Raw genomic sequence first — 13,167 nt, 5'->3', positions numbered from 1 at the left:
CCGGTAGAGTGTGGGTGGAGTAAAACGCTTACGGGAAGACCGAAGACTTTATTCCCACGTGCCTCGAATTCCCTCCACACATTTTTTATTCAGCCTTCCCCGGGGCAGATGCGACACTGTTTCCCAACAATGCCTGCGCTGTGGAGAGTCATGCTGCTGTGGATTTGTGTCTGCGTCTGGCTTCCAGCTCAGGCCCGGGGAGCCCTGCTCGTTTCTCGCAGAAATGCTCTCTCACAGGTATTTGACGTGTGCAGCGTTTGCATGCAAACGCATGTCTGTTTTGTTATTTTCCATGGTCAGCTGGCGATCAGTCCATACACAGTTCATAAGACCCTGTAACTTCAGTTGTAAGAGTTGATCTAAATCCACAGGCACGCAAATGAAGTGCAGAGCGTGTCTGCCAGCAGAAAGTGTTTTCCCGGGGAAAGACTGTTTAAGTATGTCATTCAATGAGGCTGTTTAGTTTAATCAGGAAACGAAAAATAAATAAATAATAATTTAATGATCCATTGCAGTTTTTTTCGGGGTTTGTAGTCTTTAAAAAAGGAGATTGATTGCGTGTTTCTTTGTTTTTTTCTTATATACTTATAATTAAAAAAAAAAAAATCTTAATTCGTTTTTTTTTCACTTGTTTTGGACCGTTTCTCCACTCTGCGCATGCGCAGGCTGCTCTGAAGACGAAGAAGGGGAAAAAAGAAGCAACATTTTATCTGAGATAATAACCAGGTTCATCAGTGATGTCAGATGGACTATGACCTGTTATTACCATAGTATGAGAAACGTGCACGTCAAGGTTTCCTTCATTAAATTGGTGAAACTATTTTTTGTCCCGTTTTTAAACATGATCATGTGATGCACGATGAGAGGATACAATAACGCTGTTGATCCACAGTTGACTCTGGTGCCCTTGGTCGACAGAGCAGCTTCATTGGTGGGCCTCATCTTTAAAATGATTCCTGCATGACTTGGTGCTCTCCTGCCAAGTGTGTGCAGTGTTCACCTCTAACTTATGCTTTACATTTTTTTTGAGAAATACAGTGGTTTTTTTCAATTGTCTTCATTGTGCGCATGAGCCAAAAGTGGCCGAGGCACGCACCTCGCAGGACTTTGCAGAGCGAAAAACTGAAATAGGCTACATCCGGTATTTGCATTTTTATCTTTTACTGAAAATAAAGACAGACATTATTAGACCAGAAATATCCCGAGTTATAGGCTACTGGAGCTAAGCTGTAGTAAAACCAGTCCACCAGTTTGTTCATGTTTCAACCAGCCTGCCTGCCGCTATACCTGTTTATTCCTCCCAGCTCGATTGGTGTGTGACCTTTACATCCAACACTCTTTTCCCATGCCTGTCTCAATTTATTTGTCTGATTCTGGGGCAACACCTTGCTTGCATAATCTACTCAAAACACTTGCTCTAAAAGACGTCTTGTGAAAGAGAGAGCCAACTTTAATGATCATATCAAAAGCATGGAAGCCTCAGATAGAGACTATGATGCAGTGTTTGTACAACATTGTACAATCAAGTGTAGTGTTGGCAAATCATTATTCATTTGGTGCACATCTCTCTCCGGTCCTGCTTTTCTTTTCCCAATAACCATGAAGTCATATGTTGTGTTCCAGGAGACTGAAGAAGCTATGGGCCCCAGGTTAATGAAGGTACTCACAATTGAAATAATTACGAACAAAAGTATATAGTACCACGCTGATGTTCGTTTCATCCTGCTGAAAATAAACTGCATATTCTTGTTTGTTTTTTTTGTTCGACAGAAAAGAAGCACAAGCTCTGTGGAGGTAAGGAAACTATTTTGATATTCATATAAAATTCTAAAGTCAAAATAGAGGTACGACTTTTCTTAACAACAAGGCATTTCTACATGCATGTTAACGTATGATTAAACATGAATAGTGAAACGTGGCTTTCATAATTCAATACACACAAGGCCATGGTCAAGATGACTGGTAGCTTCTATCTCACAGTAGTGCTATTGTTACTGTTTGCAAAATGAAGTCCACATTTTCTATAAACCTCATTGCCTCCAGATGTCTCTTGTTCCGCTCTTGCCCCTGCCGTGTCTGTTGCCATGTATTTCTCTCTTCTCTTTGCTTTGCTGGAGATAATAAACATGCAGGAAGTGATTTGTCTCTGTGCTTTATTCCTTTCTCTAAACGTTTCAACTTGTTTACATTAAAGTGACCTCTCTGGGTTTTGTGACATGAATATTTCGGGAACATTTCTCATGAACTCTGATCTGAAATTCAGTAGAGACACAACAACAAGCTGCCTGTTCTCTTGGCCACATGGTCTTGCTATAATATGATGTTTTAGATTTTTTGTGGGTTTGATTTATTTTGGATGACACCTTTTAGAAAGCGTTTTACTCAACAAGCATGTCAAGTGTCACATATTGTGAATCATCTCAACAACGGGAGGATAAAGTAGACAGACCAGTCAGACAGGAAGGTTTTGGTGATGAACATACAGAGGTCTACTGGCATGAGGGGCAAGTCTGAACAGAATCAAATGAGGGTCTATGAAACATGAATGGAGCAGACAGGTACAGGTTTAGATGAGGTTTAGAAGGGAAAGTGGAAACAGGTGGGTGGGGGTGGTGGAAAAGTCTGAGGGCATCTCGTGGACAGTTGAAGAATGACAATGAATGAGGCAGAATGTGAAACTCCATCTTTTCAGATGGTGGAGGTGTTCAGCGTGAAAGTGGACTGCACGGTGATGTCTCGTTTCGCCCGCACCGTCATGACCTCCAGGGCTCTGAACAAGGCAAACTCCTCACAGGAAATCTTCTTTGAAGTGGACCTGCCCAAGACGGCCTTCATCGTCAACTTCAGCATGTCAGTCAGAATATAGTACCGGTACATGTGACGATTAGAACAGATCCTGTCTTTCTTCACCTTTTGACAAGTGTCTTTGTTCCTCACAGGGAAATTGATGGTGAGGTATATGTTGGGGAGGTGAAGGAGAAAGAGAAAGCCAAGAAACAGTATGAGAAGGCTGTTTCCTCTGGACACACCGCTGGACTGGTCAAGTGAGTCGGACTGAAATATGTTACAGTCGGCTGTGTTGGTGTGAACAACACATTAAAGTAACACATGAACATGATTACAGAGCTTCTGGAAGGACCATGGAGAAGTTTTCCGTGTCTGTCAACATCGCAGCCAAAAGCAGCGTGGCTTTCATTCTGACCTACGAGGAGCTCCTTCAGAGGAAACTGGGCCAGTATGAGATTCTGACTCGAGTTAAACCCAAACAACCGGTGCAGGAGTTTCAGGTGGGACACGCTCTCCTCATTCAGTTTTCTTAATAATGACATACTGTTGAGGAGGAGCTGAAATGTGTGTCCAGTGTTAGGAATGCATAGTGTGAGGAGGAACTTGTGTCGACATTAATGAGACTTTACATTACAATGACTCCACAATTGATCTGCCTCAGGGATAACTTTTGTGTGTGTGTGTGTGTGTGTGTGTGTGTGTGTGTGTGTGTGTGTGTGTGTGTGTGTGTGTGTGTGTGTGTGTGTGTGTGTGTGTGTGTGTGTGTGTGTGTGTGTGTGGTTGGCTACAGATTGTGACAAACATCTATGAGCCCCAGGGCATTGCTTTTGTTGAGGCCACTGCAACCTTCCTCACCAATGAGCTGCTCCCCCTGGTGGAGAACACCCTCACAGACACAAAGGTAAAGGGTTAGAACGATTTCTATCCAGCTGTTTATAGACTTATAAGAACTTTATGATGGTTTTGTTAGAATAAATGATGAGTCCTATAATGTCAACTGAAATGAATCTCTTTGTCTCTCAGGCACACATCTCTTTCTCACCAACACTGGAGCAGCAGAGGAAATGTCCAGGATGTGAAGGCACCATAATTGATGGAGATTTCATCGTCAAGTACGATGTGAAACGGAAAGAGGGCCTTGGGGAACTTCAGGTCAGCATCCAGCAGAGACTTTGCTTAGTATTTTACTTCTGATCTTCGTTTTACTTGCCTAGCCATTTAAAGGCGAGCACAGTTGTGACTTTGTGTTATATTTCCATAATAGTCTTAATCGTATTCTGTATTTCCCTTCAGATTGTGAACGGATACTTTGTGCACTTCTTTGCTCCCCCTGACCTGCCCAGAGTCCCAAAGAATGTGGTGTTTGTGATTGACAGGAGCGGATCAATGAGTGGAACAAAGATGGCACAGGTGAAATACGTTTTGTGTCGGTAAGCCCCGTACTGTATGCATCACTATGCACATCTTCATGTGTGGATTTGGGAACCTTTGCAGACCCGCGATGCACTGGCAGCCATTCTCAAAGACCTCCACGAAGAGGACCACTTTGCTCTGATCCTGTTTGATCATGAAATTACCACCTGGAAGGACTCTCTTACCAAAGCAACACAGGGAAATGTGACTGAAGCCATTGCCTACGTCAGGAACATAAGAGACAAAGGAGGTAAGAGGAAAGCAAATGGGAGCAACTTTTATGCCATGTTTTTTGTGCACTTTATTGGTATCTGGCAGAAGCGTGTTTGGTTATCAGCAAGTATGAAAACTAAATTCATGACATGAATAAAATGATTAATATCAATAAGATTAATAACATATTAATAATAACGGGCACCATCCGGGGATCAGGGACCAATAACCAAACTACTGATTAAGTCTCCAAATTGGTAAATGTAAATCGTCTAAGTAAGGAAGTAAGATTTATTTATAAAGTGCTTTTTACAGACATAAGTCACAAAGTGCTTAACCGGGGCAGAATTACAAACATAAACAACACAATGTGACCATATAAGGGCCAATCATTTACATACACACAGAAAGTACAAAATTAAAAGCAGGCCTAGGACATGAATTTCTAGTCAAATGCCAGTCTAAACAGGTGTGTCTTGATATCGCGTTCCTTCGGATTTGTAGACTTAATTTCCCTGAGCCTGGAACCGGGAACCTCTTGACTGCACTGAATTGGGGGGGGGGGGGGGGGGGGGGTTGTATGACAACGGGGATTTGTCTTTGGATTTGTAGGCTGAATTTCTCTAAGCCTAGAACCAGGGACCTTACCGCTCTAACAACAGCGAGCTGATTCTCCTCTGGCGGCAGAGAAAACAGCAAATGTCGACTTGAAGAATCCGGGAACTGATGGGTGTATTTTGTTACTTTTGGACTGAGCCAGGCTTCCCCCATGCTTTGTCTTTATGTTAAACTAAGAAAACTGCCTGCTGGCTGTAGCTTCACATTTAGTGGACTTTTAGTGGACACATTTAGTGGACAGTCGTATGGAACTTCTCTTCTTATGCTCAGCAGGAATTATTTTGTTGTTTAATTGTAGTTATGTCCTCTGTGATGATGTTTCGCAACAAAAGTCCATGTTAATCTGCTCATCGTATTGTTACCTTTCAGTCACCAATATCAATGACGCTGTACTGAGGGCAGTGAGCATGCTGGAGAGCGAAAGACGAGACAAGAACCTTCCAGAGAGGAGTGCGGACATGATTATTTTACTGACTGATGGGATGCCAAACAGTGGTAAAATGTCTTCATTTTAAGTTAAGATTTAAATATTTGAAAAACCTTGGAAGTAAGTTGAGTAACTTAAGTCTTGCTGTCATTATATGCTCACACATAACACTTGTGTGCCTGCTTGTGTACATGTAGGGGAGTCCGACCTGATGAAGATTCAGGAGAATGTGGGCTCTGCTATTGGAGGGAAGATGTCTCTGTTCTCTCTTGGATTTGGAAACGATGTGGATTACTCCTTCCTGGATGTGATGAGCAAACAAAACAAAGGAGTGGCCCGCAGGATCTTTGAGGGTTCAGATGCAGCTGTTCAACTCCAGGTACGGTATTTACAGCAAACATAAAGTCCATGCCTGTTTGGAACTAATAGTGTAAAACATACATACACATATACACTGTACGTATATACTATATACAGTATATATATATGTATATGTGTGTATGCATATCCAAGGACATTTAAGAAAGAGACAATGCATGATTTGGATTGTGTCATTGTTCCAGGGTTTCTATGAGGAGGTGGCCAGCCCTCTGCTCTTGGAGGTAGACCTGCGTTATCCTGACCAAGCAGTGGGCTTCTTGACCAAAAACAACTACAGCCAGTTGTTTAACGGCTCAGAGATCGTGGTGGCCGGTCGGCTGACGGACAGTGACATGGATAACTTCCTGGTGGAGGTGTTCGCCCAGGGGGTGAGAAAAGGACAACAATATGTCAATTAAAGCACGAGTAAGACACTATCTGGTCATGGTGATGAATAAAAAAGATGTGCACTTGCGCTCATATTAGACAGTTCCTGTTTCTTAATATTTAATGATGAGAATGATATTGTGAACCAATTGAACTTTAGTAGGTTGTCTCAGTCTATGTATTATTACTTTAGCAGTGTCAGTTTCTTCTGTGCTATCTCAGGGCCTCAGTAGGGATCAAATCATGATGCCATGATGGTCCTATTTTACTGATCCTTCTCTTAAGGGATGGTCACTGAAAAATCTCAACAATTTGAGAAGATTGCCATGTAATTATGCAGTCATGGTCCCCAGAGGATTAATCCTCCTGACTTGGTCCCTTAATTTATCGTCAGGTCAAAATTTTAATTTGTCCAATATTTTGGTTCATGACTAATTACCCGCAAAACTATTTGATATTCCTATCAACCTCAGTCGTACTTCTTACTAATTTGCAAATGTTAGTGCGATAACATGCGAAACTAAGATGGTAAACATCGTGAACATTACACCTACTGAAGGGAGCGTATCTATGGTCCTGCATTAAGTAAACTTTTGAAAAGGTTTAGTCGACTCTCAGCCTTGTCATCAAATTATGTTATTTCCTCCCGTCAGTAAAACTAAATTTAATAAATTAAATTTCTCATCTTTCTGCTCTTTTATTAGCCGAAGGAAGACTTCCAGGTGCAGGGAAAGGCCAGTGTGGTAAACTTGGATGTGATCTACCCAGACCAGGAGTACATCTTTGGGGATTTCTCAGAGCGTCTGTGGGCCTACCTCACCATCCAACAGCTACTGGAGAACCGGTTTGTTCTTCTGAATGGTGTCTGCCATCTTTGTTTGTACCTGCACCAAGATTTGAAGCAGGCTTCTGCAGGAACTGTGACATAATGTGCTTTTCATAGCACATGTGCGTTATATGTCATTATTAAACAATCAACTGCTCTGCTCTCGCTTCCTCTTCGATCTACCAGTGACATTGGTACTCAGCAAGAGAAAGACAATGCGACAGCCACGGTACTGGACTTGTCCCTGCGATACAACTTCGTCACCCCTCTCACCTCCATGGTGGTCACCAAGCCTGAAACTGAGGACGGACCAGTCGGCCCTCTCATCGCTGATAAACTGACGGAGGGTGAGGGAAATGCAACAGGCCACGTTTAATTAGTTAGAAGCTGATTGGAAGAAATAGTCAACAGTGATTATGTTATTTCTTTCAAATGTATAGCATATTGTCAGATAATTAGAAACTTGTTGAATCAGTAAGTAGAACATGCCAAAGACAACGATGTGTTCAAAAAAAAGTGCCTGCAAAAGCGTCTGCTAAATGACTGTAATGTGATGTAATGTGTTGTGTGTTTTTCTAATTGTTGCCCTGTTTCACAGACCAGCGACAGAAAGCAGAGAGAACCAGTGGTACGGCACTCTCTTTTAACTTAATTATGTGGAATTCCTTATTAAACCTTTATTTCACCAGGACATTCCCATTTATGAATCTCGTTTTGGGCTGAACAATTTTGCTGAAGTATGATTTTATTGTTTTTGATAACAGGTTCCGGGGGCGGTGGTTCCAGTGCCGCCAGTTCCCATAGCAGCAGTTCCCATAGCAGCAGTTCCCGTGGTGGCAGTTCCCATATTAGCAGTTCCCGTGGTAGCAGTTCCCATATTAGCAGTTCCCGTGGTAGCAGTTCCCGTGGTGGCAGTTCCCATATTAGCAGTTCCCGTGGTGGCAGTTCCCATAGCCAATCAGATGGTAAGCCGGTAATGCAGCAGTAGTCTAACTGTTACATCATTCTATCATATGTATGTGTTCGTCGTTCAGGCCACTGTACTTAAATCCTCTATTACATTTATTTTTCTTGGTCCATACAAGGCCAGACTCAACGAACACAGGAATTATGTGTTTTATTCTGTCTAAAATAAAATCATTACAGCCATATCAGATCCAATGATATGACACCTGTTGCATGTATTTATTCTATTTTGGTTTGTTTTCTATTTTGTTTCTGTTTTTTTACACCAGTTGTTTTTGGATCCATCACACATGAATGTTCGTATTTAATACTGAAGAAATCAGGGCGGCAAACCCACTTGAGTTTGACTGTTACATATGATTTCTGTCCGACATTATATTTTAACGATGCTTTTGCAGTGGACGGAGATCCTCACTTCATGATCGAGCTGCCAGATAGAGATGACGCTCTGTGCTTCAACATCAACGACAAACCAGGAACCATTTTCAACCTGGTTAGAGACCCAAAATCAGGTCAGCCCTGAGTTTACGAAAAAACAAGACTCTTTATTTGTGAGAAACGTTGAGGATGGAAGAAAAATAACTCAAACCTGTCATTATTATCAGGCTTTGTGGTGAACGGCCAAATTATTGGCAAGAAGAAAGTCGTTCAGCATGGTAACATCAACACATACTTTGGCCGTTTTGGGATCATCCACCAGAAGTTGGGGCTGAGGCTCGAGGTGAGCACTCAGGACATCATCGTCTTCTACGAGGGCAAACAGATCAAGCTGCTGTGGTCTGATACGGCCTCTATCAAAGAAACAAAGTAAGTAACACAGCCTTGTAAACACATGAATTAAACTAAATGATTTGTATAATTATTAAATAGGTCACGTTTTTTTGTTTTTTCTCCAGTATGGACTTCAGGTTAACTAAGAACTGCGAACTGACAGTGACGCTGAGGCACTCGGTTCGATTTATGGTCATCAGACACACGAAGGTTTGGAAGAGACGCCACGACCAACAAGACTACCTGGGTTTCTACACCCTGGACAGCCACCACTTGTTTGCCTCTGTTCATGGTCTGCTAGGTAAAGGACTGTGAGAAAGTGTCATATCGTGATGCATTGATTGCGTAACTGATTCCTCATTTTTAATAACTCTAAAAAATAACGTCCTCTAGGTCAATTCTACCACGGGGTTGAGTTTGAAGTGACGGACCTGCGTCCAGGTGAGGTCCAGGAGAAATTAGATGCCACCATGTACGTGAAGGGACAAATACTCAACGTGACCAGGTGAACATGCCTCATCAATTTTAAACACACACACACACACACACACACACACACACACACACACACACACACACACACACACACACACACACACACACACACATAATGCAGGCAAGATAAAAGAGCATTTCCTTTTGCATATTCTCACCTCATCATGTTTTTTTAAATTATCTCCTATACAGACACTGGCAGAAGGACTTCAGCAGGGATGTGAAGAATGGGGAAAGTATTCCCTGTTGGTTTTTTAACAATGATGGAGCAGGCCTCGTTGATGGAAGAGCCTCAGACTACATTGTGTCTGGGCTTTTTAAGGCTACTTTTTGAATCTTGAAAATTCAAAATCTCAGTGACAATGCAATGGGGCCACATTATCATGGTTAGAGATTGCACATTACAGTGAGTCAGTGTGGATTTACTGATGGACATAAATAATATGGTAGGTAAAGCTTTCCGATAGGCTGTCATAGAATTATATAAGTCTGCATATTTCACATACCAAATTAACTTTTCTACACTTCTTTGCAATCAAATCAATATTTTTCTGTACATTTGTTTTGCCTCCTGTCAGTGCAGTACTGCCTGTACCTTGCTCAGCCCAGTATATTTGGGTTTAACGTCTTTGCACTTTGGGTTCACTTCAAGGTAACATGGGTGTGTACATGACCTCAGCCACAACTGTACCAATTGTGTTGTGCCTCACTCTGTGCTTTGGGAGCTGCAACCTTGATTTACAATACAGCTATTGAAAAAGCGTTTTTTCAACAGCTGAACAACTTCTTGGCCGTAAATAACTGTTTTGATGTCTTCCAGCCGGGCTTTCGACAGCACCACAGTACTGACACTGCTCTTGTTAAGGTTTTCAACGACATCCACTTAAACACGGACAATGGCAGAATTTCAGTCTTGGTATTACTAGATCTCAGTGCTGCATTCGACACGGTCGACCATGACATACTACTAGAAAGACAAAAAATTTGGGTGGGACTTTCTGGCACAGCACTTAACTGGTTTGAATCCTACTTGAAGGACAGAGAATACGTTGTGTCTGTAGCTAATTACACATCAGAGCTGACTAAAATGACATGTGGTGTTCCCCAAGGTTCAATACTGGGGCCTCTTCTGTTCAACATCTACACACTTCCACTTGCTCAGCTTGTGGAAAACAACAAAGTGTGTTCTCATAATTATGCAGACGACACACAAATCTACATAACTATGTCACCAGGTGACTATAATCCCATACTGGGTAACTGCATTGAACAAATCAACGACTGGATGTGCCAGAATTTTCTTCAATTAAACAAAGATAAAACGGAAGTAATTGTTTTTGGTACCAAGGACGAACGATTGAAAGTCAGCGCTCAGCTTCAATCACTGACGTTAATTGAACCAGTTTCAAGGATATGAATCAATTTCCTGCATTTCTGCATTTTACTACTGCATTTTATTTCTTACACTGCTTTTTTTGTGTTTTAATGACTGCTTTTAATGTCTCAATGAATGTTCTTAATTGTTTTTAAATCTCCTTTTCTTTTGCGTTATGTTTTGATGCTTTTAATGGTTTTATGTGAAGCACTGTGAATTACCTTGTTGTTGAAATGTGCTGTACAAATAAACTTGCCTTACTGCCCTGAACAATAACTACTTGGCATATATGGACTGTGTGACTGTAGTGTCTGCAATAATGTACACCAGTTTCTGTTTGATTGCCTCAGCATTTGGAGCTGGTCCACTGTGAGTACACATTGCGTTGGGATGTTGGAGTGGTACAAGTACAGCTCGCACTTAATTTCCTCAACCTCATCACTGTTGACAAGAACATGGTGAGAACACGTACCTTGAGGTCAAGGGGTGGAATCTATGGTTAACTGTAGTACACTTACTTTAGCAAACATTAAATGCAGTACATTTAAAGGAATCGTTTTCTAGTGGCATTTATTTCCCCGCCCTACATTACTACAAATATGTATTTGGCATTTTTGCCCATTCATTTATCTAATATCAGTAAAAAGCAGGTGTGGAGAGGAACCTGTGAGTAGCTGTATGTCCACAGGGGGCAGCAGTGAGCTCACTGCGGCTTATTGCGCCACAAACCGGAGGTAAAGAAGACAACGCACTCAAAAACATAATTAAATAAGCCACACAAAAAGGTGAGATTTGTGCTTTATTTTTCAAACATTGCGTTTCACTACGACTAACGAACAGACTACAGCGATACTAACCGACGAAGTTGTCAATTGTCAAAAATGTGCTTATACTAACATTTCTGCATGTGTAACGTTAGCCCGGTAGAAGCAACAGTCAGGAGACTTTCTCCACTGAACCTCACCTGAAGAGAGAAGACCAGAGGCAGGTGTTGAATAAACGTGTGGATGGAGGTAACGTTATGTCTTTTATGTGTGTACCAGGAGCTCACTAACCCATACTTGTATTGTTACAGTATGGTATAGTACACTGCATACAGTATATTATCTAGCAGTGTACAGTCAGTACTTATGAAACCTTAGTGATGCTGTTTGCATTATGTTCATCAATGTTCCTCTACATGTATGCTTTAGAAATTATTTAGGGTGGAACAATCATTGTTGACAGATTCAGTAATCCAAAATTAAGTCACATGTGACCGCTATGTAGTCACATTTACTCCTGACACAGCGACATGCAACTGGTCATGAAAGGAAACACTTTCTATGTATTTCATCTGGGTGACATACTTCAAGGAATATGTATTATATTCCCGAAAGACATTAGGAGAGAAAAGTGGCACTCTAATGATAATAAAAATGGGTCATGATGTATCTTTGTTTAATTTTTAGCAACAAATCTACAAATGTGATATATAAAGCCTTTGTTAATGGCCCTGAGCGCCCATGCTACACCCACACAGGTGATTTCAATTGACTAGCTAATTAGTTGTCCTCTCTGGACTGCACAGCAGACTTTTTAACTTGTCAGAGTAAGAAAATCAAAGGTGTTTCTAATAACAGCTCAGTAAGCCACATCAGTGTGACAATGAGCCAGCATGTACAATACTAGGAGCCTGAAGCTAGAGAAGCTAGAGCTCAGCCATTGTTAATGTTATAAGTATCTAATTGTCAGGTAATTGTTGAAAGTTTACATTAGCTCTCAGTATCTACAATCATTAGTCTCTTCTTTTGTCTTTATTTCACTATTTCCATTGAAGTCCCTGAATGGCATACAGTGGTGTGTGTTTGTTTTTTGGTCATTGTTTAAAGCTTTACCGTTAAATAGACACTGTTTTGGCTCAAAATGTAACCCCTCTGCCTGCCTCTGGACATGTTTGACCTCTTACCTTTTGAGCTATCAGACATCCAAGCTGCGTTCTAAATCACATACTTTATTTTTTTTACTTTTAGTACATAGCTACTGCAGTTGCCCTTACAAAGTACGTACTGTTGCATGCAGTATACAGTCAAATGGGACATACTACTCATCGTAACAGTGGATTGTGCAAAGGATTGTGGGTCAGAATAGCCAGAAAAGCAGGCTGGCTTGCGAACAAATGTAGTCGGAACATCATGGTGTTTTATGGCATACTGCATTTGACATATTGGGACATACTAAATCTTTTTCTGGCATATTAAATAGTGTGGTACTACAGGTATTGGAACACTATAGTCACTCTGATTGTGCTGTTGTGACTGGTATGCTATATCTTTATTTCATCAACAGCTCAGAACACTTCCTCGTCTCTGTCCCCCTTGATATCCGCCATTTGAATATCTGTATTTTGTGTGTTTGTAAGTGTGAGGACACCGTGCTGTTGCACCTCACCAGCTCTTATTACACGGCTCTGGTGTTTGTACTAATAGATCCAGGGCAAGTGTGTTGACCCCAGTCATGTCGGAAGTTCAGGAGTTGAGAGGGATTTTC

General features: G+C 41.5%; 1 protein-coding gene across 1 annotated transcript; it reads left to right on the top strand.

The window, feature by feature from the left end:
* The first annotated feature begins 110 nt into the window (after positions 1-110).
* On the top strand, positions 111-10,920 carry LOC306775423 (inter-alpha-trypsin inhibitor heavy chain H3-like). Its single transcript, XM_079265848.1, has 22 exons — positions 111-237; positions 1,624-1,659; positions 1,771-1,794; positions 2,693-2,850; positions 2,940-3,044; positions 3,125-3,287; positions 3,578-3,688; positions 3,811-3,939; positions 4,081-4,197; positions 4,282-4,450; positions 5,401-5,526; positions 5,656-5,837; positions 6,022-6,207; positions 6,910-7,049; positions 7,218-7,378; positions 7,630-7,659; positions 7,796-7,996; positions 8,396-8,509; positions 8,603-8,804; positions 8,894-9,069; positions 9,162-9,273; positions 9,456-10,920. Exons 1-22 carry the CDS (start codon positions 130-132, stop codon positions 9,595-9,597), a joined length of 2,892 nt encoding a protein of 963 aa, XP_079121974.1. The 5' UTR covers positions 111-129; the 3' UTR covers positions 9,598-10,920.
* Positions 10,921-13,167: the final 2,247 nt, after the last annotated feature.

This window comes from Melanostigma gelatinosum (assembly GCF_949748355.1).
Source record: "Melanostigma gelatinosum genome assembly, chromosome: 3".
Taxonomy (NCBI): Eukaryota; Metazoa; Chordata; class Actinopteri; order Perciformes; family Zoarcidae; genus Melanostigma; species Melanostigma gelatinosum.
Note: the sequence above shows the minus strand (reverse complement) of the source record. Positions and strands in the feature narration are given on the sequence as shown.

Coding starts and splice junctions, on each gene's coding strand:
- LOC306775423 (XM_079265848.1), top strand. CDS start 130: ATGCCTGCGCTGTGGAGAGTCATGCTGCTGTGGATTTGTGTCTGCGTC. Junction 4,198..4,281: donor GTGGAACAAAGATGGCACAG/GTGAAATACGTT, acceptor GAACCTTTGCAG/ACCCGCGATGCACTGGCAGC. Junction 8,805..8,893: donor GCCTCTATCAAAGAAACAAA/GTAAGTAACACA, acceptor TTTTTTCTCCAG/TATGGACTTCAGGTTAACTA.